This window comes from Mus musculus, chromosome 12, assembly GCF_000001635.26.
Source record: "Mus musculus strain C57BL/6J chromosome 12, GRCm38.p6 C57BL/6J".
Taxonomy (NCBI): Eukaryota; Metazoa; Chordata; class Mammalia; order Rodentia; family Muridae; genus Mus; species Mus musculus.
Window position 1 is genome coordinate 67,196,670 of NC_000078.6, and position 26,335 is coordinate 67,223,004.

The 26,335-nt window shown below is 39.8% G+C and overlaps 1 protein-coding gene across 6 annotated transcripts in view; it reads right to left on the reverse strand.

Annotated features, from left to right (window-relative positions):
* The window catches only part of Mdga2 (MAM domain containing glycosylphosphatidylinositol anchor 2), a 763,131-nt gene extending 737,251 nt beyond the window's left edge, over positions 1 to 25,880 (reverse strand). For 3 of the 6 annotated variants that reach the window (XR_872713.2, NM_207010.2, NM_001193266.1), the window contains exon 1: positions 24,301 to 25,880. Coding sequence is in view for 4 of the 6 variants with exons in the window: in NM_207010.2 (NP_996893.3) it covers positions 24,301 to 24,373 (73 nt within the window). In the remaining 2 variants the exon portion in view is untranslated. The remainder of the gene's footprint in view (positions 1 to 24,300) is intronic. The other 3 variants (XM_011244127.3, XM_006516014.4, XM_006516013.3) reach the window with 2 other exon arrangements.
* Positions 25,881 to 26,335: the final 455 nt, after the last annotated feature.

The window sequence follows — 26,335 nt, forward strand, 5'->3', positions numbered from 1 at the left end:
AAGAAGTCATAATTTGGCATTTTTTTATACAAGAGTAATCTTTTTAAAAATATCAGTCCTCCTTAGAATAGGGAACAAAATACCCATGAAAGGAGTTACACAGATAAAGTTTGGAGCTAAGACAAAAGAATGGACTATCCAGAGAATATCCCACCTGGGGATCCATCCCATAATCTGCCACCAAACCAAGACACTATAGCATATGCCAGCAAGATTTTCTGAAGGGACCCTAATATAGCTGTCTCGTATGAGGCTATGCCAGAGCCTGGCAAATACAGAAGTGGATACTCACAGTCATTTATAGGATGGAACACAGGGCCCCCAATAGAGGAGCTAGAGAAAGTACCCAAGGAGCTGAAGGGGTCTGCAACCCTATAGGTGGAACTACAATATGAACTAACCAGTACCCCCAGAGCTCATGTCTCTAGCTGCATATGTAGCAGAAGATTGCCTAGTAGGCCATCATTGAGAAGAGAGGCCCCTAGGTCTTACAAACTTTATATGCTCCAGTACAGGGGAACGCCAGGGCCAAGAAGTGGGAGTGGGTGAGTAGGGGAGCAGGGCGGGCGGAGGGTATAGGGAACTTTCGGGATAGCATTTGAAATGTAAATAAAGAAAATATCTAATAAATTAAATTATCTATTTATTTATTTATATTATTTATATGAGTACATCATAGCTCTCTTCAGACACACCAGAAGAGGGCATCAGATCCCATTACATATGCTTGTGAGCCACCACGTGGATGATGGGAATTGAACTCAGGACCTTTGGAAGAGCAGTCAGTGCTCATAACTGCTGAGCAATCTCCTCATCCTGATAAGAGTAATCTTTTGATTGAATAATAAAAATGTTTTATTAATCATTTTGCTCATAAAGATAAACTTGAGGGCATCCAGCACTGAGATAAAACTGGCAGAAATTTAGATTCTCTCACTCATTTTTATTTATGAAGGAGATAACTGTTTAAATCGGTTTTTAAAATCCAGTACTAGCTCATTAAGGAGGGCTTTCCTTTTTGGGTACAATTTGCATGGTGAAAGAAGGAAATGAGCTATTAAAAGGTCATCTGCTGGATCAGAGTGTAGAGCAGTTGAGTTTTCTCACACCTAATCTTAAATTACTTTCCCACAGCATCTGCACACACACATCAAGATGAATAAGGTTGTGCAATTCATAGGAAAACGGTCCGTCTTAACACCAGGGTCTGGCTGTGGGCGGCAGCATCCAGGCTCCTTGAAGATCTCCACCTCTCATCTCAGAAGCCTGGGAATTTGCAGTATTTACCTTCTGCAGAAAAAAACAAACAAACAAACAAACAAACAAACAAACTAAGACTTTTCCTATGTAATTAAAGATTTTAAGAGGTGGAGATTATTTTCATAGGGCGGAAGTCCTAAAGGTGATCACAGTGGCTGATATGAATTGTGAAGGGATTAAAAAAGAGCACAAAAGGTTTGAAAAATCCTAACCTCTGACTGGATTTGAAGAGAAACAAGAGGACCCTAAATGAAAAACAGAAGCAAGCTCTCACAGTGCAGAGTCAGTAAAGCAGCATCTCCCTAATGCTTCAAGGAAGAGAGCCCTGCAGGGTGGAGGGTGCCAGGTCAACAGGGCCCACAAATCTAACTAAGCAGGGCTCATAGAGGCTCAGAGAGACTGAAGCAGCAATCACAGAGCGTGCATGGGCTGGGCAAGGTCCTGTGTGTATATATTGAGGTTGTTTAGCATGGGGGTCTTCGTTTGATTCCTAACAGTGGAAGGCTCCTTGGGGGGGTAAGAGGGAGGAAACGCTAACGTTTTTGCCTGCACAAGTGACTCTTTTTCTCCTTAAGGTAATGCCTTAATATAAGGGTTTGTGCCTAGTTTACTGGAAGTTGTTATACCACGTTTGGTTGATATCCCATGGAGTCTTGCTGTTTTCTGAAGGCAGAAACAACTGGAGGAGCAACAGATCTAAGGGAAAGGGAGACAGGGCAGAGAGGAGGGAAAGTAGGCTGCTGTAGAAACATGTTATAGGAGAGAATAAAGAAAAAGAAGGAAAAGACTCATTTTAGATTTCTACCTTAGAACTGTGAGACACTGCGCCTGGTTGGTTTATGCTACTTGCCATGACTTGCTAGAGCAGCAGAGAGAAGGCAGTGCACCGTGTTGACAGCAATTGTGTGGCTCATCTTCACACAAGCCTCTAACTCGAGGTAGGCGTGCCTGCCTTTATTTCCTCACAATGTCTGCTCTCATAAATCCAGCACACTGTAGTTCTAGTTTGCAAACGTAACTGATCACACAAGATTTAATCAGAGTATAATCACATCATTACATATAATCGCCAACTCTTTCAAGACAAATCGATAACAACCAATATAACAATGGAGCTAACCTGTCGCAGTCTTATCACATTGAATAAGAAAATTCCCGTTCTGAAATGTGCTTAATGACAAATGGCAAGACTTGTTTACAAACATCAGTCATTTTTGTTTCACCTGACAAATACCTATTTAAATTATCAAACTACACATGTATACCTGAGAAGTCTCTATACATTACTTCTCTAATACTTATGCATTCTTCTACTTATATTCTATCTCCAAGATTATATCTCTGAGACTAGAAACAAAATCACTGATAAAAGAGGCTTCAGACAAGTATTACAGGGACCTGAGAAGTCTCTATACATTACTTCTCTAATACTTATGCATTCTTCTACTTATATTCTATCTCCAAGATTATATTTCTGAGACTAGAAACAAAATCACTGATAAAAGAGGCTTCAGACAAGTATTACAGGGACCTGGATCCTTAGTCATACACCTACTATATAAGTGAACTTGGAACCTAGACATTTTGTTTCTGGAGTATGTTAACCAATCAAAAAGGTTCAGAATTAGTGTATTATTTTTGTGGACTGTAAATGGCAGCACACATAAAGGACTCATACAATTGCAAGTGTGACTCCTTTTGTTAAAAGGACAGATTCTGACACATGCACAACAAATACATGGTGATACTGGAGTTTAGGGATGAATTCTGAGCATGGGAAATGTTATGTAAACTGTGTTTGGAGATCTAAATTTAAATTTAACACCTACTTACTTTTTAATTCCACATTGTTTCGTGTGTCCACAGAACTATGTGTAACACTTAAAATTTCTGTACTATTTTGGCCAACTCTCTAGAACTTTCTGTTGCATTGTGATATGAAAAGTACTGAACCACTACTTAACTGGTAAAGTACTTTGTCCTCTCAGAAGAACACTGAACACAGAAAGTACTATTTATATTCGTTACCAGTTCCTGGGTTCTAATGTATATGAGCCAGAAATATTGTCTTGACTTTGTTTTCACTTTCTTTTATTTCCTCTCCTTTTTTCTTTCCTTTTCTCATTTTTGGTTTGTTTGTTTGATTTTTTTACATTTGGCTCTGAAATGAAATTCTCACTTTAAAAAAATAAAAAACCTCTAAACTTTTAATTAACTAAGTGGGTTAATTTTAAACTTTAAGTGGGTGCATATATTTTTGAAGCCCCACTATATAAATGTTTCCTCAAAGATTCTCCATTAGCTGCATTACATTTCAATAGCTATGTATATGTCCTATTTCAAAAGAATTATTACATTTTCCATAGTATTCATCTTTGTATTGCCATTTTGGGGATGACTTTCTCCATGATAATGTGTATTAACATTAAGTACAAGCTAATAATATTAAAAACAGCATATTTTCTTTAAAATGTAACTTGACTTTACCATTTGACTCAGAGAGAGGAGATCATAAAGTTTTTCATCTTAAAGTATTAAAAACTAAATGAAGAAACAAAATTAACTTTACAAAAGCAAACAGTGATAATCCTCTGTTGTGCATAAAGCAACCACACCACTTAGTGTGGCAGTAAATTTATCTGCTGTATGCAGTAGAGTAGCTGAATTGGGACGGAGAGGATGTGCCTTATGTGTCTCAATCATAGTGTTTCTTACTTGCTTTGACACCTTGGAACACTGTGAGATGTTACCAAACACACACTCAGCTACAAACACCATGGTATGGTTACCTTCATCTTATTTGTTCTTCAATCCTATAATATATAGTCATCACAGAGACAGTTCTATAAAGTACAGAACATTAAACAGAGCAATTGTGATAAAAACTGCATGGTACTGGTATAGTGACAGACAAGTAGACCAATGGAATAGAATTGAAGACCCAGAAATGAACCCACACACCTATGGTCACTTGATCTTTGACAAGGGAGCTAAAACCATCCAGTGGAAGAAAGACAGCATTTTCAACAATTGGTGCTGGCACAACTGGCGGTTATCATGTAAAAGAATGTGAATTGATCCATTCCTATCTCCTTGTACTAAGGTCAAATCTAAGTGGATTAAGGAACTCCAAATAAAACCAAAGACACTGAAACTTATAGAGGAGAAAGTGGGAAAAAAGCCTCGAAGATATGGGTACAGTGGAAAAATTCCTGAATAGAAGAGCAATGACTTATGCTGTAAGGTCGAGAATCAACAATTGGGACCTCATAAAATTGCAAAGCTTCTGCAAGGCAAAAGACACCGTCAATAGGACAAAAAGGCCACCAACAGATTGGGAAAGGATCTTTACCTATCCTAAATCAGATAGGGGACTAATATCAAATATATAAAGAACTCAAGAAGGTGGACTCCAGAAAATCAAATAACTCCATTAAAAAATGGGGTTCAGAGCTAAACAAAGATTTCTCACCTGAGGAATCCCGAATGGCCGAGAAGCACCTGAAAAAAATGTTCAGCATCCTTAAACATCAGGGAAATGAAAATCAAAACAACCCTGGGATTCCACCTCACACCTGTCAGAATGGCTAAGATCAAAAATTCAGGTGACAGCAGATGCTGGCGAGGATGTGGAGAAAGGGGAACACTCCTCCATTGTTGGTGGGATTGCAAGCTTGTACAACCACTCTGGAAATCAGTCTGGTGGTTCCTCAGAAAATTGAACATAGTACTACCGGAGGATCCCGCAATACTGCTTGCTTCTGGGTATATATCCAGAAGATGTTCCAACCGGTAAGAAGGACACATGCTCCTCTATGTTCATAGCAGCCTTATTTATAATAGCCAGAAGCTGGAAAGATCCCAGATGCCCCTCAACAGAGGAATGGATACAGAAAATGTGATACATTTACACAATGGAGTACTACTCAGCTATTAAAAAGAATGTATTCATGAAATTCCTAGGCAAATGGATGGACCCTGAGGGCATCATCCTGAGTGAGGTAACCCAATCATAAAAGAACTCACACAATATGTACTCACTGATAAGTGAATATAAGCCCAGAAACTTAAAATACCCAAGATATAAGATACAATTTGCTAAACTCATGAAACTCAAGAAGAACAAAGACCAAAGTGTGGACACTTTGCCCCTTCTTAGAATTGGGAACAAAACACCCATGGAAGGAGTTACAGAGACAAAGTTTGGACCTGAGACGAAAGGATGGACCATCTAGAGACTGCCACACCTGGCGTTCCATCCCATAATCAGCTTCTAAACGCTGACACCATTGCATACACTAGCAAGATTTTGCTGAAAGGACCCAGATATAGCTGTCTCTTGTGAGACTATGTCAGGGCCTAGCAAACACAGAAGTGGATGCTCATAGTCAGCTATTGGATGGATCACAGGGCCCCCAATGGAGGAGCTAGAGAAATTACCCAAGGAGCTAAAGAGGTCTGCAACCCTATTGGTCAAACAACAATATGAACTAACCAGTACCCCACCCCCCACCCCGGAGCTTGTGTCGCTAGCTGCATATATATCAGAAGATGGCCTAGTCGGCCATCAGTGGAAAGAGAGGCCCATTGGTCGTGCATACTTTATATGCCTCAGTATGGGGAAGCACCAGGGCCAAGAAGTGGGAGTGGGTAGGTGGGGGAGTGGGTGGGAGAGCGTGTGGGGAACTTTTGGGATAGCATTGGAAATGTAAATGAAATAAATACCTAACTAAAAAAAAAAGAATAATCGTCTGACTAATCATCTACATTTAATTTTCAAATATCAATTCCTGTATTGCTTTCATGTTTCCCTCCAAGATGTGCAGTATACCACTGCTAAACAGCCATGAAGACCTACTCTGTGATATTTCCGGAGCCTAATCTTGGTTTTACTAGTTTCCTAGTCTTGTCTACTCACATATGATGCAATCTGGCACAGGCCCAGGCTTTAACTCTATGAATTTTGGGATACTCTGAGGTAATATTTGAAGAATGTATTAAACAAAGTACCTGATTCATAGGAGAGCATTCACACTAAATAGTTTTATGGGCTAGATGACAAATCCCCTTGTCTTGTTACAGACACAATAGAATATATGAAGACAAAGACCATTGTAACAATTCTTCAAATGTTTTCCTAAATGCCTACAGAGTAACATGCTATGTACATTATGTCTCATGATGATTTTCTCAATGAACAATTGTAACCAAAAATGAATGGAAATTAATTAACTAAACCAGGATTACGGAAACTCAAGAACAGCTCAGCTGTTCATCTTCAAAGACATGTTTCCATGTTCAAAGACATGGAAAGACCAAAGGTAGCAAAGAGTTGGAAGGTAGAGTTTTCTAGACAAACAAAGATGAAAGAAATATAACAATAATACACTCAGCAGGATACATTTCATTACTTTATTTTGGACTCAGTGAAATTGGAAATAAAATAAAACTCAAAATATCACCAAATTTTGTGATCTTGTCCTATGTATTCAATACTTCTTCATTGAACTATATTCTAACTGTATATTCACTTAAGAATGCAGATAAAAATTTCTAAAGGCTAGTATAGTTTTACCTCAAAATATATAAATAGCATGTAGTATTAATATTATAAATGACAGTTTATGGGTTCTTATTTTATAGAGAGAGCATTTACTTACTTAGAAACAATAGAAACCTACTGGAAATGCTTAAAATTAATCATTTAAATGTTTGTGCACATTGAATACTCAACATTACTTTCAAAATTATGCAATAATTTTGAAATAATAGCCTAACTAGACTTATATCAAAAATGCATTGTATAATTTGCTCTTCTAAATGGACTAGGGAAGAAATTTTAAATTAAAATTTCTATTTTCAAGTCATTTTGAGGCTTTAATAACAACTTCAAATTTAACTAAAGGTTCGGGCATAATGAAAAGAGGCAATAATTCCACCTACTTTAAAGACTGAAACAAAAGATTACAATTTGAGACTAGTGGGAAGTGAGACTCTATTTCCAAAGAGGAGGTCAGGAAATAAATCTCATTGTTACATTAGCCCTTATGGTCTTGGATTTAATTTCTTGTACAAAAATAATATACTAGTTAAATGACAAAAAAAAAACCTTAAAAATAATTACTTCAGCATCCACCCAGTCATTCTTCAGCTCCAGCAAATGCAAAATGACTGTGTTGTAACAGGTTACATTCTATGTCTGTAAAAATACAGAAGAATTAGACAAAGAGGTAGGGTATGACATACAATTTAACAGAGAAGAGACACAACAAATGAGTTCACACACACACGCACACGCACACGCACACGCACACGCACACGCACACACACACACACACACCAAAACAAAAACTATAGAGACTGCTCAAGAATAAGGCACACGGTAATCTGAAAGACGTCCCAATAGATTTAAACTTAAATCAGGTAACTCTAAAAAACTGTTTTATCTTTAATGAGGTAATAAAACAACTAAGATGAACTAAGTTGAAAGTTCTAGGAAAAGATAAGCAAGTGTGATATTTGATTGCAATGTGTAAATTGATCTAAGTAACAAGATATTAAGATGTTTGGTTAAACTTCACTTTAAGAGTTTTGAATTTATGTTTGAGTTATGGTTACATGTTTAAAACTTGAGCAGATTTAGCCCATGGCTTCTCTGATATGGCCAAGTTTTATTCAATCAACTGAAAAAAAAATCCTGACTTCTCCCCTAATAATCCAGAATACGTCTTATCTGTTTGTCTTTGAGGTAGAATGTCACTGTTATTCTAATACAGAAACTCGAGTTTACACATGTACCATTAGAGATGGAAAGAACCAAAACCACAAGTCACGGCAGATATGAACCCTACAGAAATGCAGGAAGGTAAGGATTCGGTTCTCCATTACAACCTCTGGAAAATCATAAACACCTGCTAAGCCCTTGATTAGCCCCATCTCAATCTTCCAATTTACAGATATGGTAGACAGTTTTTATGTCTTTAACTTCCTACATTTGTAGTAATCTAGTACAACAGCAATAGAAAACTGACACAATCGTTTGTTTAAGGTGATGTACTTCTGACATAGAACTTCTGCGTCAGTAAAACGGAAAGAATCTCAAAGAACAAAGAGCAAAGGACAGAGAAGGTCCCTGAGGGAAGGTTCCTGAGGATGAGCTGCAGTGTGCAATCATACAGGCAAGAGCTTTGGGTAAACTCTGATTTAACAGAAAGTCTCCTGCATCACAGGAAAGGCTCAACTGGAGAGATGTAGATGCCTGAATATACAGTAGATGTGAGTGTTGAAAATCAGAATAGATGTTATTCCTAAAAATGGGATAGATTAGTGCAATTATAATCAACTTTTATTCCTGGCTCCTGTGTTGCCAGCACAAAATAACATAGTAGTAAATATAACTGCTTAGAAAATACTTTCACACAACTCTCGAGATTCAAGGTCTATGAGCAATGTAGGATATGAACTGTTTTCTGCAAAAGTCACCCGATTTGGTTTTCAAACAGCTGTCTTCTTGTTTGTCTTATCATTGTCTTTCCTCTTTGCCAACACATTACATATGAATTAGTGACAAGGGCCTTTGCATTGCTGAGCGTACAACAGCAAGACATATATGTGTATATCTGGAGTCTGTAAATTCAGTGGGAAATTAGGTTTCTTAAACAACAGAGACCAATCTGTGGTGCTTAACTATCAACAGTGGAAAAGAATTACTCTAAGAAACTACAGTATAAAGTGGTTTGTACAGTGAAGGTATTTCTCTTAACCACCTATGCTTCCATCTTTAAACAGACAAGAAATCAAAATCGTATTTCATTCAAGGATAGAAGTCAATAACCCCACCTGTAATGACCTGAAGAAGCGGGTGTTTTAGCATCCATATGCCCTCCACCGTGGTGCCTGTCTTAAGTGAACAACCAAACGGATGCTGAAAATGTCAAATAAGTAGAAGTTCCATTCATAGGGATGTAGGTTGATTTGTTACCTTTGCAATGACAGATTAATACAACTTTAATTCATGATATGTGATAATTATTGTGCACAACTATAGAGAAACACCAGATTCACTCATTCCCATAGTAAAAACAGCAGTACACATCCCCTATCCAGAGTCAACACTTTTACAAATTCTGTTATCTCCTATATAATAAGTTCACTAAAAGAGAATATATACTGTACTAAGTAGATATTAGGAAGAATATTACATTCTCTTATATCAAGATAATTTATAATATGGATTAGATACGAACAAAGTAGCAAGCATTTTGGAAGTCATGATAAGAAAAATGAAACATTAGTGAATGTTATAGGATCCCAAGCCTAGGTCATGTGAGAAAAAAAAATTTCCAAAACAAAAGACAAGTTGTTACATTGCCAATCAATAAGAAGGAAGCATAATCTTCAACAGGTTTAAGTGGGTTCAAAATATAACATAGAATGCTGGTCAACACTGATACAGAGAGAAAGAGAGAGAGACAGAGACAGAGACAGAGAGACAGAGAGAGACAGAGAGACAGAGAAGATCCTGAAGGAATCTGCTACTATCATCATATGACTACAACAATCTGTGTCATTAAAAATATCTTTGGTAAATGATATGAACAAAAATTCATCTCATAGAGTTCATGGCAAGCAAGAGTACAAAAAAACCCAAACTAAAAACATCTAATGGTTTTAAGTAAGCCTCAGCCATTTTCAAGAACTGCAAATCATTTAAAAGCAATTGATGGTGTTCAACTGAGCCTTTGTTTAGGCAGAGTGCCTGGAAACAAGCTATTAGAAGGCTGTGGTGCCAAAAGTAGTTATGATAAGCAGTGTTTGGTCAGCCAATCCATAAAATCAAGCAGGTTCCACAGAAATCTGTTATTAGATGAAAATGGTACATTTGAGACTGAGAACAAGTACAAAGACACTGGACATGTGAGCCACATGCCAAGGAGATCAAGGTGCCTCTATTTACTATGATGCAATGCCTAAGCTCCCTCAACTTGCCTCCTGGTTTTCTGGGAAGATCAGTAAAACCACCAAGGAACAACTGCGTTCAGATTGGTTGGCTCCATTTGTGGAGTACAGGTGAAGCAGAGTACACATGTCTAAGAACTAAGATGTATATAATGTCTAAGAACTAAGATGTATATATGATTCCTGGCTGCTCCCAGTAAGTCGGTTTATATTTGTGGCCCTTGTCTATGGAATTCTAGGCTCTATGGGGCTAAAAAAATGGTTTTCTAGAATGAGAACACATTTCCAGAGTACATAGTGACAATCTCAAAGTCTTTGACAGTTGACACCTATGTTGGCTTATTTTTTTTTTTTTTTTTTTTTTTGGTTTTTCGAGACAGGGTTTCTCTGTGTAGCCCTGGCTGTCCTAGAACTCACTTTGTAGACCAGGCTGGCCTCGAACTCAGAAATCCGCCTGCCTCTGCCTCCCAAGTGCTGGGATTAAAGGCGTGCGCCACCACACCCGGCTATTGGCTTTGATCTTATAACAAAATAAAGAGGGAAATGAAGGAGTTCCCTTTAAGCGAGCCTAATTAAAGTTGATGGATTTTAGGAGGCAATGGTTTGAAGGTGCCTCACTTTAAGTATCTATCCATGCTTCCTTAGTCATCTAACACAGAAAAATATCAACAAATAAATCCACTGAGGTTGTGACTGTAGAAAAGACATGGTACCCAGAAACTCAAGTCTTTCAGAATCATCCCATGAGCATTTCCATGCATGAAATCAAAGTCTCCACCTGATGGTAAGAAGCATGCAGGAGTCACTGGGTGTACCCATCATTGTTCTGAGACTCCGTAGAATAGGAGGGGCTAGAGTATGTCTTGGTGACTTTTTTCTATTAGATTCCCTAGGACAATAGGCCCTTCCGGTATTAACCAGCTTAAAGATGAGATGGTTCCAGTAAGCAGTCATGTGTGAGCAGTGCAGATGGAAAACGTGGACTGTAGTTCATGAGGCAGAATCCCTTTTGTATGAAGAGAAGAGTCTTACCCAACAACCATACATAGCTGGCATTCTCCCTGAAATTTCTAATATACTGGCATGTTTTCTGGATGGAACTTATAACTGTGATTGATATAAAATAGTACATGGATCCTTCCTTTATTTGGGACATACATGAAAGCCTGTGTTAATGTCATAGATCCTAACCACTCCATGTAGAACACTCTTGTACCTGACGTTGAATCAGCCTTCCCCATTTTGTCATTCCAAACTCTCTTTCCTTTAAAAGATTCAGTCCTATATAATATTCTGATAAATACTTGTATATAAACGTTCCCAGAGAAAGTAAACTTATGGCACAAAAACACTGCACTTTGCCTTGCCCTACACTGTTGAAACTCTACAATGCTCTAATGTTTGCTGGGAAGATAACCATATGAAAAGTGAATGACAAGAACTCAGTATTTAAGTCACTGATGTGTTTCTGGATCAATTTAAGAACAATTTTTAAGAAACCTAGGCATTAGATTTTGAACACACACAAAAAATTCTATTTTTCAGATATGTAGTATAGTTCATTTTTTATTTTGCTTACAAATGTCCATTATAGCTTTTATAGACATTCAACTCACTTATTTGTTAATTATTAACAGCATGTGATAGTTATATATAAGAAAAATAGTAACCTAGATACACTTGACTTATGCATGTAATTTTATACCTCAGTGATAAAGTCATTGTTCAGCTTCATCTAAAATAGAGCATGCATCTAAGATCTGGTGAAGTACATAAACTTAAAGGTGGCCAAGACCTAGGGGCCAAAAGCATTATCCTATAAGTACTCTCAAACGTGGGTGCATTCTTCTGAACATGCATTTAGCTCATCTTTTTAACTCTGTTCTTTCACATTCCATTGTATTTTAATTTGCAGTTTGTGTTTACGAAATGGTGGTAGTGCACACCCCTTGGCAATATGATCACAATGTTCAATGTGCATAGAACATCCATCTTATCCCACTTGGATAAAGTGCTGAACAGTCAGTGTTTGGAGAAGGAATTCTCAAAGGAATCACTTGTCTCCTTTTTTTTTTTAAAAAAAAATAGAGATCTAGCTTTGAAGGAGAATATGAACTTACTAAACTAGAGAACAGATCATACCAGAGAACAAATTAATCTTTAAGTGTAAACCACAGCTGTACAATTAATATCACGGCTCTTCTCTTATAGAAAGACTGAAATGATTCAATCAACTTTGAAAACTTACGGGTGCTGATGAGTTAAAGAAAATATCAGCTGCTTAGAAATGCATGGCAGGGGAGCTGAACATAATACCTATCCTGTTCTCGCTAGGAATCCTTTCCCATCGAAGCAGTCTCTGTATCAATCACACAATAGTCAAAACGGCACAGGCTTATACGACGTGATACAATAACTGCATTCATGAGCAGAGGAGAATGGCATTTATAGTGGTACTGCTCTAGTTAAACACCTAAACAAATCAGGAAGCTGCACTAATTTGTAAGCTTTGAGGGTTGAGAAACTCACTTAGCTAAGGGGAGAGCAGAGCTGGCAATCAACGTTCTCCCTCAGCACAACAAGATTTTCAAGAAAAGAAAACCACTGATAAAGTCTCCTCAATTAACTCTGTGCAGGAAAAAAAAAAAAAAAAAAAAAAAACTGCTCCAGTCATATCCAGAAGGAATTCAAAGGCAAAATTCAGGCCAAATATGACATTTAACTATCAATATTTCCAAGGCCAGTAATTGTTCATCAGCCCAAGGAAAATGAAGTCTTACACCTGACATTTTTCAACCACATGTTATGGCTTTACATGGAGGAAGATAACTTCTGCAAAATGCATAGTAGAGGCATGTCTTCATTTTTATAGTTTACTATACTGTACTTACTAAGTATGAATAGGCTTAAAATATCCTATCTGCCCCAAAATAAACTGTACCAGAAAGACTATTCAGTATATGCATGCCAATACTCAAATAAATCTTTAAAAAAATAATTACATCTTTCATTTCCAAGAATAAGAATTTTATGCTAAGAAGTGATTTGTGTGGGGGGGGTGTGAGTGTGTGTGTCTTTGGTTAAAGATTAAAATTAGCACTCAAGTTATATTTCATATATTATTTGAGATTTGCATGTTTTAAGCACAAGAAGCAAAAGCATTAATGTATCTGAGGATAACTATCATAGAGCATAATTATAAAGTTTACACAAATACATATTTTATATAGATGTCATATTTCATTGTAAATTTAGTCACCAGAAACTAGACAGTAGTCATTGAAGCAGTTTGAATTCCAAAATCCAAATATATCCAATTTAAAAATTAGGTTATAATATGTATTACTTATAAAAATTCTAATTCAGAATACTAGAATTTACTAAATCGAACTGTGAGTAATGGCATTAGTTACATAGCAATGATTTTATTCTTAAAGAACTGCATATTCTATGTTAAATTTCCTTCCATAACGCATGGAAAATAACTAAAGTTGCAAAAGTTTGGTTTGCGGACGTATTTTATTGTGTGTCCCTTTGACTGCAGGAATGTTTGTTGAACTACAAACTCACCAAAGATAGAAAAGAATGACCAGGCCCTGACTAAGAGAGGAGCAAAGAGCGTCTTCTGAAAATGCAAGTGGCACATTGATTCCAAAATAAAATAAGCTGTAAAAGCATTGTACTCTCCAACCAAGAACAATTTCTACTATGACAATTCAAAACAAGAGGAAAAATATAAGATGTTTATGAGTTCTCTTACTTATAGTTTATGAATTATGTTTATTAATCTATTATTAAAAACATGCATGCATGGTAAAATACAGAAATATTTTTTGCAGTATATATGTGTGTTTGTGTGTATCTTCTTTAGTTCTCTGAACCTGGCAAGGTGAAACATAAGGGTTTCAAAGCCTTTATTCCAATAAATAACCTGAGAGCATTAAGGCATTAGCAAGTGAAGTTCAATGATGGCAGGAAAATGCTTTCTGAAACATTATCCAAAATAATGTACTGATAATAGAGTTCAAGAGCAACATCAGAGTGAACAGGGAGACTGTGCCTTTGGGTGCCAGCTGTGGTGGGTGGAGGAATGCGAAAAGGAGGAACAGGAAACCATCAGAGAATACCCAGCCTGAGTAACAAGCTGAATGATCTCAAGCTGCTGGCCAGTATGAACTACTCTTGCTTTAGGAAGGGGCCCAGTATTTTAAACTCCAGTCTTCATTGCCATCCTGTCTCTATTCCCTTTATAATTTAGTATAGAATGGTCACAAAGGGGGATGGGACCTCCACCATTCCAACCATACATATTTAGGAAAATCTTCACAAAGGAAAAAAGCTGTATCAACTAATGATTGAACTCTAATTAGCTGTGAGCTAAAAAGAAGAAAAACAACTTCAAAATGAATGTATCATTTCTGTCATTTAAAAAAGGCAAGGGTAGAATAGATCAAGATAAAACATAAACCACAATAGCTGAGTTAAGTTACTGCAATAACTTAACTTTGACCCCTGGATCCTACATGGTGGAAGGCGACAAGTGATTTTTCTGAGTTGTCCTCTGACCTCCATGTGTGGCTTGTATACATGCATACACAATACATACATACATGCATACATACATACCTACATACATGCAAAATAAACCTTTTTAAATAAGATGGAAGCCTCAAAGGATAAGGAAAAAATAGTAACTGTGTAAGTAAGCCTGAACTGAAAGGCACAAAACAAAACAACAGAGAAACGTTAACCACACTGCTTCTTAATAATAAGTTCACAAATTCTGAGATCTGTGAGATGAGGTCAGTGAACTCCAAAACTACCTGAAAACGTGTCTCTTCAGGTATCACTTTTACTGTTAGATGTGTTCAGTTGCTAAAGCAAACTCAACATTGTTCATTTCATACAATAAAGACACTCTGACAAGTAATGATATATCTGTCTGCGATTGTAGTAAGTCCTAAGTAAAATTATCCTCATGGATAAATGTCTTACATTCTAGTACTCGGATGGGTAACCTGAGATTTATACGTCTCATTAATTGTATGAATATAAATAAGAGTTCTAAAATGAATAGTTATTTTGCAAAAATAGAAACAATATTTGCAAAAGGTATTCTTTAATTATTCTTTTGAGATTTTTAATATAATTTCATAATTTTCACTTCCATGTTCTCTCTCAGAACCCTCTATACACTGCTTTTTTCTTCTCTTTCAAATCATGGTCTCTTTATTTTTAATTAATGTTGCATCCATACATGTATGTATATGTGTGTATACTTAAATGCATGGTGAATGCAAGTACTTCCTAGATGTATATGGCTATTATAATAGCTTGAAGTTAAATAGTACCTTACCATTTCAGTTAAATATAGTTTATAGACTTTTATAAAAGACTGGGGAAACATCTGAGGATAAAATCAATACTGGTCATTTTTAAATCAGAATCAAATGTCCCTTAATGAATCTGATGTTTCTTGAAATTATTTTCTCTCATTACCGATTTTAATCTTTAAATTAAGAATTATAAATATTTTTACATCACATCCATAATATTTATCGCATTCAAGTTGATCATGTTTACACTGCACCATTTCAATTAATCTCAGAATAAAATATAAGACTTTTTTTTTATTTTGCCTTGAAGCAAAAACAGGGTTTGTGGATCTATTTCAACACATATATATATTGATGTAAGAATAGATTTTTATTTAATCATAATAAATGAGTCATTTTCAGATGGACTGACACATTCAATTATTTTCCAGGGGAAAGGGGGCAACTGTTACTTGGTCTTTGTTACTTCCTGTCTCTTATTCTTTCTTTAAAAACACTTGGCAGATGTGGCTCAACTTCCAGAGAATTGGCAAGTAGATGTCAGAAGAGGGAGACTCTCAGCTTTGCTCCTTTCTATCCTGTGAATAAGAAAATGAAGCCACAATTCACATCTTTGGCTGTAATTCCATTTTCTCTGCACCCTGATCCTCTCTTGAGTTTCCCATGAAAATTGATGTGATGCCATAAACTGGTCAGGAAAAGCCCAATGGCCTGAATACTTTCCAAGGCAGCAAACTGCCCTGAATAGGAATAATGCCGTCTAGTGAGCAAACATCTCACCTCATCAAAGCATTCACCTCGGTGACTCAATGTGAGCAGAACAGGGTGTTCTAGAACCTTCTGGGCCCATGCTCCTCTGCTTTTAAACAGAACTGCTCTTCAACATTTTAAAAGGCCTTTGAAAAAATGTTTTTTACTGGACCTCCAAAAGGAATTGGGTGTAGGTTTTAAGTGCCCCAGATGTGCCAAGATTTGGTGAGAGTTCAGTATCCTCCAGTCAGTGAGTGATAATTCTCCTACTATGTGAGGAACAGCTCAGTCGCTTGTACATATACCAATTTTGAATGTTGGTAGACATAGTCTACCTGAGTAACTTTCAGAACTTCATACAATAAGATCTAGTTCACAGATCATGCTCGGGATTTTTGCAGGATGATGGCATTGCCTCAGAGGACAGATGCCTCTTCTAACTGAGGCAGACTCTGAGTAACTTACTTGAGATGTGCTGTGCTCCCATTTTATGTGTACTTTCCCTCTGTGCCCCTTTCCCTGATAGTCAGGGAGCAGCACCCATCCCTCTTTACATACATCATACCAAACTATTTTCAAGGTGCAGCCCTTAGTGGACCACCCTTCTGCTTCCTCTAACTACACCAGCATTTATCTATAATTCGTCGCCCCCCCCCCAAAAAAAAAAGCATGCATTTCTCACAGATCTATTTTCTGTGTTTATGGTTTTTATTACATAACTACAACAAATATACATAGCATTTAGGTTGGTTTATTGACTGCATGTACCCCTTTACTTAGCCTAAATCTCTACAGAATTTCCAGGCCACAAATTTAGGTAGGTAGCATGCCTTCTTGAAACAATGTCTGTGCTTCTCATAATACACATAGTAGCTCCATCCTCCTGAGTAGGACATATACCCAGGGTATAGCATAGACACAATTTACAAATAAAGTTGGGAGGAACAGAGAGAAGACCCTGATGCTTAAGATGGGCCTCTTTTCCTTATGCCCTAACACAGAAATAAACATTAGAAAAATAATCTATTTCAGAGAAACCACACGTTCTCTTTAGGAGCCTCTTACCTGCCATCGTTTTTTCAGGCAAACAATCTTAATTAATTAATTAATTAATTAATTAATTAATGGATTCCCTGAAGATGTCCTTCAGCCAATCAACAGGTTTTTTTTTTATTTCTTCTTCTTCTGCTCTGATACACTTTAGCAAAGTTCTTGTGACTTCAGAAAATAAATTATTATTTTCCTGTTTTGCCATTACTTAAGGCCAAATATATTTGTCTAACAGTTTTTATCCCCTATTCATTTATTTCAGATATCAGCTAACTATGGGCTGTCTGTTAGATATCTGGGGTACCTAACTAAGAACCAACCATCGATCATTCAAACAAGCATGTTACCTATGCCCCTAAATCACTCAAATATTTGCAAATCTCTCATTCTTTTTACAATGAGAAAATTAATAAACTTTCTCTTTGATGATGTGGTAACAGGCCACTAATATGACCCGATTTGGTAAGTACCATTCCTTATTACAGATTTGATAATTAGTAACAAGAGATATTGAATTCTTTGAGGAAAACTGTAGAGGTAGAACACTTAGGCACAGAATACATTATATGAAAATTTCTAACACATTTTATTTTACCATAATATATACTTAAATGATAAATCAACAGCAAACAGTATGATTTTAATCGTTGAAATTATCTTCTGTGATTACGGGCTTCTGGGGAATATGTGGACTGTGCTATAAAATATAAATCTTCTTTATTCAATAATTGGTATCAATGAGAAAAATGAAATGTTTTTAAACTAAGATAATAAACAGCACCATGTGTAGGAAAATAAGAAATAAACTGATATTGGGAGAATTTACACAGAATTTGTGCCATGTTAGAAGAGAACACAGAATTAAACTTGAATAAAAACTCAAAGAATTAAGTATATGCCCTGATAATGAAGCATGTGTAGTTTTGGTAATCTGTATAGAAAAATATCTACTCAATGGGAAAAAAAATTAGATTTCACCAACAGCATAGTATCTCCAACTACCTGACACAATGTTTCTTAGATAAGATTGTATGGTATATTACAGTCTCTTCTCACAGCTTTATGAATTTACATATTAAAAGTTTTTAAATCCAATTTGAAAAGGAAGGTGGGGCCAATTTCTGTGAATGTCATAATTTATTGTCTAAGTGATATATTTAAGTGACCTTCACTGAAGCAAATTTCATTTTGTGAGACCATTCAGTAGATAGCAAAGATAATGAGTGAAAATGTTCATATACTTACGCTTGAAATTCATTCCACACAATACTTTGAATATTCTTCCAAAATACCAGTCAATGGACACAATATGGAAAGCCTCTGCACCTTTACTCACACCCATAGCACACCTTAAGATGCTGAAGAGCACAGTTCAACTGTCAGCCTCAGGATTTAGCTCATCCATGTACTGGTGTTTGTTTGTTTTGTTTTGTTTTTCCTTTCAGATTACAACACTTGAGCACCATTTTGGGGGGACTCTTTCAGAGGCAACAAGGACCAAGCCAGTGGTGGTGTGGGATGAATAACCTCACTATGTGTAGAGCAACCCAAGACTTCCCATCACTTTTTAAATGAGACAAACTGATGCCACAAGGATCAGTCATAATTACATCCCCATAAAGTCAGTCCAAGTTATATTAAAATAATACATTTTGCAAAGAGTAACAACCCCTCTCTTACCCAAAAGAAGAAGAAAGAAAGAAAGAAAGAAAGAAAGAAAGAAAGAAAGAAAGAAAGAAAGAAAGAAAGAAAGAGGGAGGGAGGGAGGGAGGGAGGGAGGGAGGGAGAAATAAAGGTGTCTAGGCTTCTCACGAAAGTTCTTAGGTGGTTCACAGTACTAAACAAAAAATTTCACAGTATACAAAATAAACATAAAGGATCATTACCATAATCAATAAAATTAAGCAAAGAAATTACAATGGCAAAAAAAATGTTTTCAAGGTATTTCTTATGTCATGGTTTCACCAGAAGTACCTAATTTCCATGTCTTCACCTCTGTCTTTGATTTGAACCCTGCCACCATTATCAACTTATTCACTATAAAGTGACACTTTGGCCTTGGTGTATAACCTGCTCCATATAAAATACTTCTCAGTCAACTGCAAAACTTATTCAAGGAGGACATCCAGGGCCTAATGAGCACATGACACTGTGTAAAATAATCAGCCTGTTTTCCATGTGGATTAGCATTAACATAACCACCAAATAATCCCAAGCATTCCCCCAAAATGTCCCAGATAAGCAGAGCAACTCATATCCTATTCTTTGGTAGTGTTGATGAATTTTGTCTGAGAGCTTATGAAGAGAAGGTGAAGCTTATGAAGAGAGGTCAATGTTAATTGTATGGAGTATGGGTTTCTGGTTAAGTTTTCTAGCAACACTAGGTGAAATCTCTTTTTCCACTGGCTGGTATCCTAAAATGTTTCAATCAAAGGCAGTATCTGTATACACACTGGGTAGAACCTTATCCGCATACCTTAAGATAACTTTGCTATGAGCAGGCAACATCATGGGACTGGGCGTAATGAATGGCTGACCTTCCTTCAGCTGGGGCCTTATCCTTTCCCATCAATGTGTTTATCAGCTTCATCCCACTGACAGCTGGAAATTTCTTCCAGAACCTTCCTGTCTTACTTATCTTCTCTTTCTAAATTCTACCGAGTCATTTCTGTTCAGCTACTGCCTACAGTGTCATGTTTAAATTGTGTAAGATTTGCTGATATTACTTGAAATGAGTTAATATAAGATGGCTAATGTGTCAAGAACTTGTGTTTGATGATCACATTCTCCTTCCTGGTCTTCATCTAGGGAGTTCTGCACAGACAGGGCTTTGGCTATTTCAGGGCACTGAGCAATTGACTTATTTCCACTCAAACTATCTAGATCCAGCATGAGCTTTCATTTACAGTGGGGGATGTTTCCGTGCCCGTGCAGTAATAAGGCTGCACTAAGCCTCATGGAAGTTAAGGAAATGGTATTTTGAGTAACAATACAACATGGGCCGATGGACCAATTTTTTCCTATTTTTTTAGCAAGTAATTACAAGTCTTTATATTGGATTATTAAAAATTACATCCACAAAACATGTTTTGTCAGGAAAATGCTCAACACCCAACTCAAGGTACATCACCTAATAAATTCCCCAAGTACAGTGTACATTGACTGCGCCAAAGTCATAATCCTAGGATAAGAAGTATCATATCACTGTTTATTGAATGACATTTTAGGTTGGATTATATGTGAGCAAAAGTAAAATTTAAACCGAACTGAACTCCTAACAGTATTTGAGATAATTTCTTTTTTTTATGTAAGTAACTTTGTAAATTCAAGATGATATGTTACTGGGCGGTGGTGGTGCACGCCTTTAATCCCAGTACTTGGGAGGCAGAGGCAGGCAGATTTCTTAGTTTGAGTCTAGCCTGGTCTACAAAAGTGAGTTCCAGGACAGCCAGGGCTTTACAGAGAAACCCTGTCTCGAAAAACTAAAACAAAAAACAAACAAACACCCTCCCAAAAATAACCCCCCCCCAAAACCAATCAAGATGGTATGTTAATGTAAAAACATTAATCATTAAAAGATATAAAATAGGTATTATCTTACTAAAACATCCAAAACAGTTCACTTCTTTATGTTACTCTATTATAAACTTCCTGCTTTATTTTCAGGAGTGTATATAAAGAATTTATATTAGCTTAATGTTACATAAGAAACAAAATATGGACTAAATATACAGGACAATTCCCATTTTAAAATATAATTCCACCAGAATTATCAGTAGAGGGCAGACAGGTACTTACAGGCACGTAGGTCTCTTTTAATCAAATACCACACAACATACAAACGTCAGATGCTATACTACTAATTTACAAAGCAACACCCAAGACTGACGTCAGTAAGTTCCTACTTTTGGAGAAAAAAAAAAACAAAAAAATAAAACTTTTACATTTAACTAAGTTTTAAGTCAAGATGAATGAACATAGTGAGAAGATTATATTCATCAATATGATATAATCCATATATTAAAACAAATATATCAATTTATTAAAACTTAAAATCTGGATTTTGTGCTCCGGGTTTCTCAGACAGGAAGTGGGAGAGGAAAGTCACTCCCCATGTTAGCAGAACATGCTTATTTTCCCTTACTGCTGGCTATAAAAATAGTGCCAATCAATAATAATAAAGTTCCCAATGTGTATTGTGGATGGTTTTACATCTGGTAGATGTGGGTAAATGGAGGGATAGCAGATCGATTGTTTTCCAACGAACTAAATATAAATAAACTGTTTCCTTTAACATTAATGCTTAGACATAAAGATGAGATTACTTTCGGTGACGAAAGGCCTGGATCTACAAAGTCAAAGCAATGATGTGGAAGTCAGTGCTCACGTTCCCTGGCTTTAGTGGACTTTATGGAATTCGCTGGGAAGTTATGGCTAAGGACTTCTGGAGCTGACCCTCTGAGGTCCTGATGCAGGAATTTTGAGAGAGGCCTACTCCTGACTCTGCACTTCTAACAACTTACAACATAATGCTGAGGAAGACCACTTTCTATGATCTATAAAACAGACCTGGAAATTAATATGTAAGTGTTTCATTTCACCCACCTACTGGCTGTGATATTTATCATGGACTAAGGAGGCTGATGAACCTTTTTTACACAAAGCCAAGTGTATTCCTAGCTAAGTGACTAACACCGGCCAGTGTCTTCACTCCAGTGACCAACTCACAAACGGAAAAGCATTCCCTTTAGTGATATGTGACATAGACAAGGAATTATCTTAATTATTAATTCCTACTTATCCACACTGCTTCTTTCTTCGGCCAACAGGGGACTTGTTTAAGTAACCCAGAGGACTGGGAGTGTCAGAAAAATGAAACCTTTCCTCTCAAATCTTTACAATTCCAACATTCCTCTCCCCTTTCCAGGCTCCACACCTCACATACTTAAAAAAACAAAACAAAACAAAACAAAACAAAATAAAAACTCCTTTCAGCTGGAAAGATCTGGGCCAATTAGAGACAAAGGCAAACTTGGACAGAAGATGATAGGAAATCAGGGGAACAGCTCTTCTCTCCAGCAATCCTTGACCCTAGGTGGAATCCCAGCTTCCATCTCCCTCTGCTGCTCAGGGCTAGGGGAGAGTCTAGCAGAGATCTGAGTGAATCCTAGTTCTCTTCAGGCCCCACCTCCTGGGGTCAGCAGTCAAGCTTTCCAGAGTATTTCCTTGCTATATTTAAGCTCACCAATACCAACACTCACTGCCATGTTTTATGAGGGCTCTGCTCAGCCAAGCAAGCAAGTTGCTTTGATTTGGAAAATAGAGGGTAAAGAAAAAGGAAACGAAGATGTTTAGAGGGGGGAGAAACAAGCCTAGAAAAGAACTGCAAAGACAGGAAACTGGGTGGCAGCAGCAGTTCTCAGTAGGAGACCTCCCTCCCGTTTTTTTCCCCTTCACACACACACACACACACACACACACACACACACACACACACACACACACCGTAGTTGTTTGCCTAGAATGAAACACACAGCAGGAAAAAAAAAGCCTCGGAGGAATCTGTTGAACTCATTCACAGGCTGCACACCTACATGGCTCCCAGACAGTTTGAGGAGTCCAATGGCACTGGTACCAGTAACCACTCTGCAGGCAGTGCTGAAGACTGAAGGGGAATCGCTGACACTTCCCAGATACTCATGCCTCTTTGCCCCGGGGCAGTTACTGAGCTAGCCCACATTGAGTTGAAAGCCAGGCAGCAGTGTGAGTTTTCTACACCTTTTACAAGCACATGAGGGTGTGTGCTATGGGAGAGTCTTGGACCGCTCTATCCTCTAAACCAACCCCTTTTAACAATATCCATGCAATATATCTTGAGGACACAAAAAGTTCCTTTTCTTTTCGAGCATGATCAACTTGTCCCAGAAGATAAGGATATCACAAGTCACTATACTCAGCCAATGAGAACATGTGTTAGAGAAGGAGAGAGGGAGTAGAGGAGAGATGGAGAGAGAGAGAGAGAGAGAGAGAGAGAGAGAGAGAGAGAGAGACTTCAGTGACTAAACACAAGAGTGCCAACTGCTGACAGGCGAAGGAACCTGGATGTGTTTGGGAGCACTTCAAAGCCTCCCAATTAATAAGCTCCCCCTTCCTAGGTCTCAAGCATGCGGGATCATGGGCTCTCTGTGAAGAGCTGAGATTTTGTTCTGTTTGTAAAGAGTGGTGTCCTGCCCTGGAGGAGAGACGAACGGACTTCTTCAGTTCATTCATGCATTTGCTCATCCATTCACACAAACATGTCCCTTAATTATGTCTGGCACTGAGAATCTTGCCTGCTATTTCCCCTCCCCAAGTCAGCGCTCATGGCAACGGCTGGTGCAGAATACAACTCAACTGTCACCCCACTTCCTGAGCCAGAAAATCAAGTCCTGTAGACATTCACAGAAAGGAGGAAAAAGACTTTTTATATTTAAAAAAAAAGAGAGAGATTAAAGGTGGAAAGGAAGAGATCGCCTGCAGGGAGAGGGGCCTCATAGGAATTAAGGAGTAAAAGAAAGGGTGAAAGGGACTCAGGCGGTCACATTCCAAGCTTCCCTTCAGGGGAAACCGCGGAAGTGACACCGCGCCAAGCCATTATTGAATCCAAGACTGCAAGAGCCCATGTTTCCCCGCGGGGATAAATCAAGTGCAAAGCCACTCGTTCCTCTGAGTGCGATGCTGTTGGCCCGACCCAACTCAGAGCCCCAGTGGAAGAGCCGGGGGAGCCGCTCGCAGCCCAATCCGCAGCGCGCTCGCAGCCTCCTTTCAGCTCCCAATAACGTGATGAAGTGTAAATCAAATGCCACGCCAGGAGGGGCCCCGGAACGGCGCGAGTCGTGTATCTTAGCTCAGCAGCCTATCTTGCCTAGGAATCACAAGGTCACGATAGCGTCGCGATTCCACTCACCGTACACTCCTTGGCCAGAGATTCCCTCCAGGAGGACTGTCAGCAGCCACACGAGACCGTACACTAAATCCATCTTCACGTGAACATGAACATATCCAGCCCAAGGGGGACGCAGTGGGACCTTCTGGAGGCCAGCGGCCAGCAAGGCGCGCTCCACTTGTGCCCGGGCCGAGTCGAGGTGCCCGGGAACTGCTAGCAATGGGAGGAAGCACTGTCCGTCTGTCCTTCCCTGGCGGCGGCCGTGAGCGGAGCGCTGGAGCCCCACACACCCCACACTCATGCACACACACACACACACACACACACACACACACACACACACACACACGCACACACACGCTCACACACACGCTCACACACACACACACACACACACGCACAAGCACACACGTATAAGCACACACACGCGGGAACACACTCCCACTACACAATACCCCAATACATGCACTCACACACAAGCCGCACTCACACCGGGCGCCTGGGAAAATCGCAGACGCCGGGGAGGAGCAGGGGGCGGTGATGGGAAGCAGAGCTGTGAGGACAAGTGTTCTTCAGGGAAGCGGCTCCGGGCTCCGGGCGCGGGCAAGCGGCAGGAGCGGGCAGGAGCCCTGGGGGCGCCGCGCGACGCGAACCGCGCTGGACAGCCAGGGAGCAGGAAGTGGCCTCTGACCCGGGCACGAAGCGGGGCTCCCTCGCCCGGGTTCGCCTTTACAAAGTAACTCGCGAAGGTCCCCAGAGGAGCGTCAAGCGGCGGCAGCGGCTCGCCCGCCCGCAGTCCGGAGCCCCCAGCCCTGCTGTCTTGCCTTCCCCCATTCCATCAGTTGCCATTGCAACGCCAATCCTGTTACACGACAGAGACTCGCATCGCCGAGCGGGGAGAGGAAGAGGAGGAGGAGGAAGAGGAGGAGTGGGAAACGGGGGATGGGGAGGAGGGAGCGGAGGAGGAGAGAGGAGGGCGAAAGGGTCCAAGCGGGAGCGGAGCGCCCGTCTGGAGCTCGCCAGGCACCAGCCTCAGCCGCTGCCGCCACCGCCACGGCTCTTCCAAACAGCCTTGAGCGCCCCGCCAGCAAAGAGGGTGCTCCTGGAGGCAGCACCAATCTCCGGAGCCAAAAGCAGAGTCCGAGCACCACCACTTGCAGGAGAGGGAGGATGCCGAGCGCAGAGCAGATCCGCACACCGTCCACGCGTGCCCACCCGTACCGCGAGTCCTCTTCGCTTCCGCGCCGCCCCCGCCAGGTGGAGGGGGTGGGGGCGGTGGAGACTGGCGGGAGTTTAGACCCGGGAGCCGCAGAAGGGCTTTCCCCACCCGGGCTAACGGAGTGCTGGCATCCGGAGCGGAACAGAGAAGCGGCCGCCTGCTGAGGGCACCCCGGCTGCGCGGCCGCCTTGCGGGCCGCAGTTGCGGCAGAGATGCCCAAGCTGGGCAGAGGAGCGTCCGGGGCCCTACGCTTGCTCGGGATCCCTGGATTGACGCTGGGGGTTGCGCACCGCGGAGGCGATAGGAAGGAGGAGGAGGAGGAAGAAGAGGAGGAGGATGGAGAAGCGGCGGACGCGGAGCGCAGGCGGCCAGGCTGCCGGGGAGGAAGGCTGTGTGTGGTCACGTTGTGCGCTACGTGCTGAGAGCGCGAGGCTGCTAGCCGCAGCCCGGCGACGTCAAAACCGAGTGCAGGGCTCGGGCGCCTTCCCCTGAGCCTCCTCTGCCTCCCGGGCTCTGCTCACCAGGGTAGGCACTGGTGCTCATCAGCTTGGACAGCAGTGATGGGCTCAGAGGGGTAGCAGCACCCAGCCTCTCTTCCACCCCGCCGAGGCCATCCCTGGTTCTTCCCTAGCTCCGCGGGGGCGAGGGCTGGTAATTCATTTCCGATGCCTCCGCTGGCGTTTGCACGCGGAAGGGAAGGGCTGGCTACGTCCTCAGACACGCGGTAATTACAGGACACCTTTATCCCCTTTCTGCCGTCCAAGGTCTTCCAGGAACTGTTCTGCTTGGCTAGAGGGCAGAGCAGGCCAAGTCATTGGAAGCTGCCTCAGTCTTCTC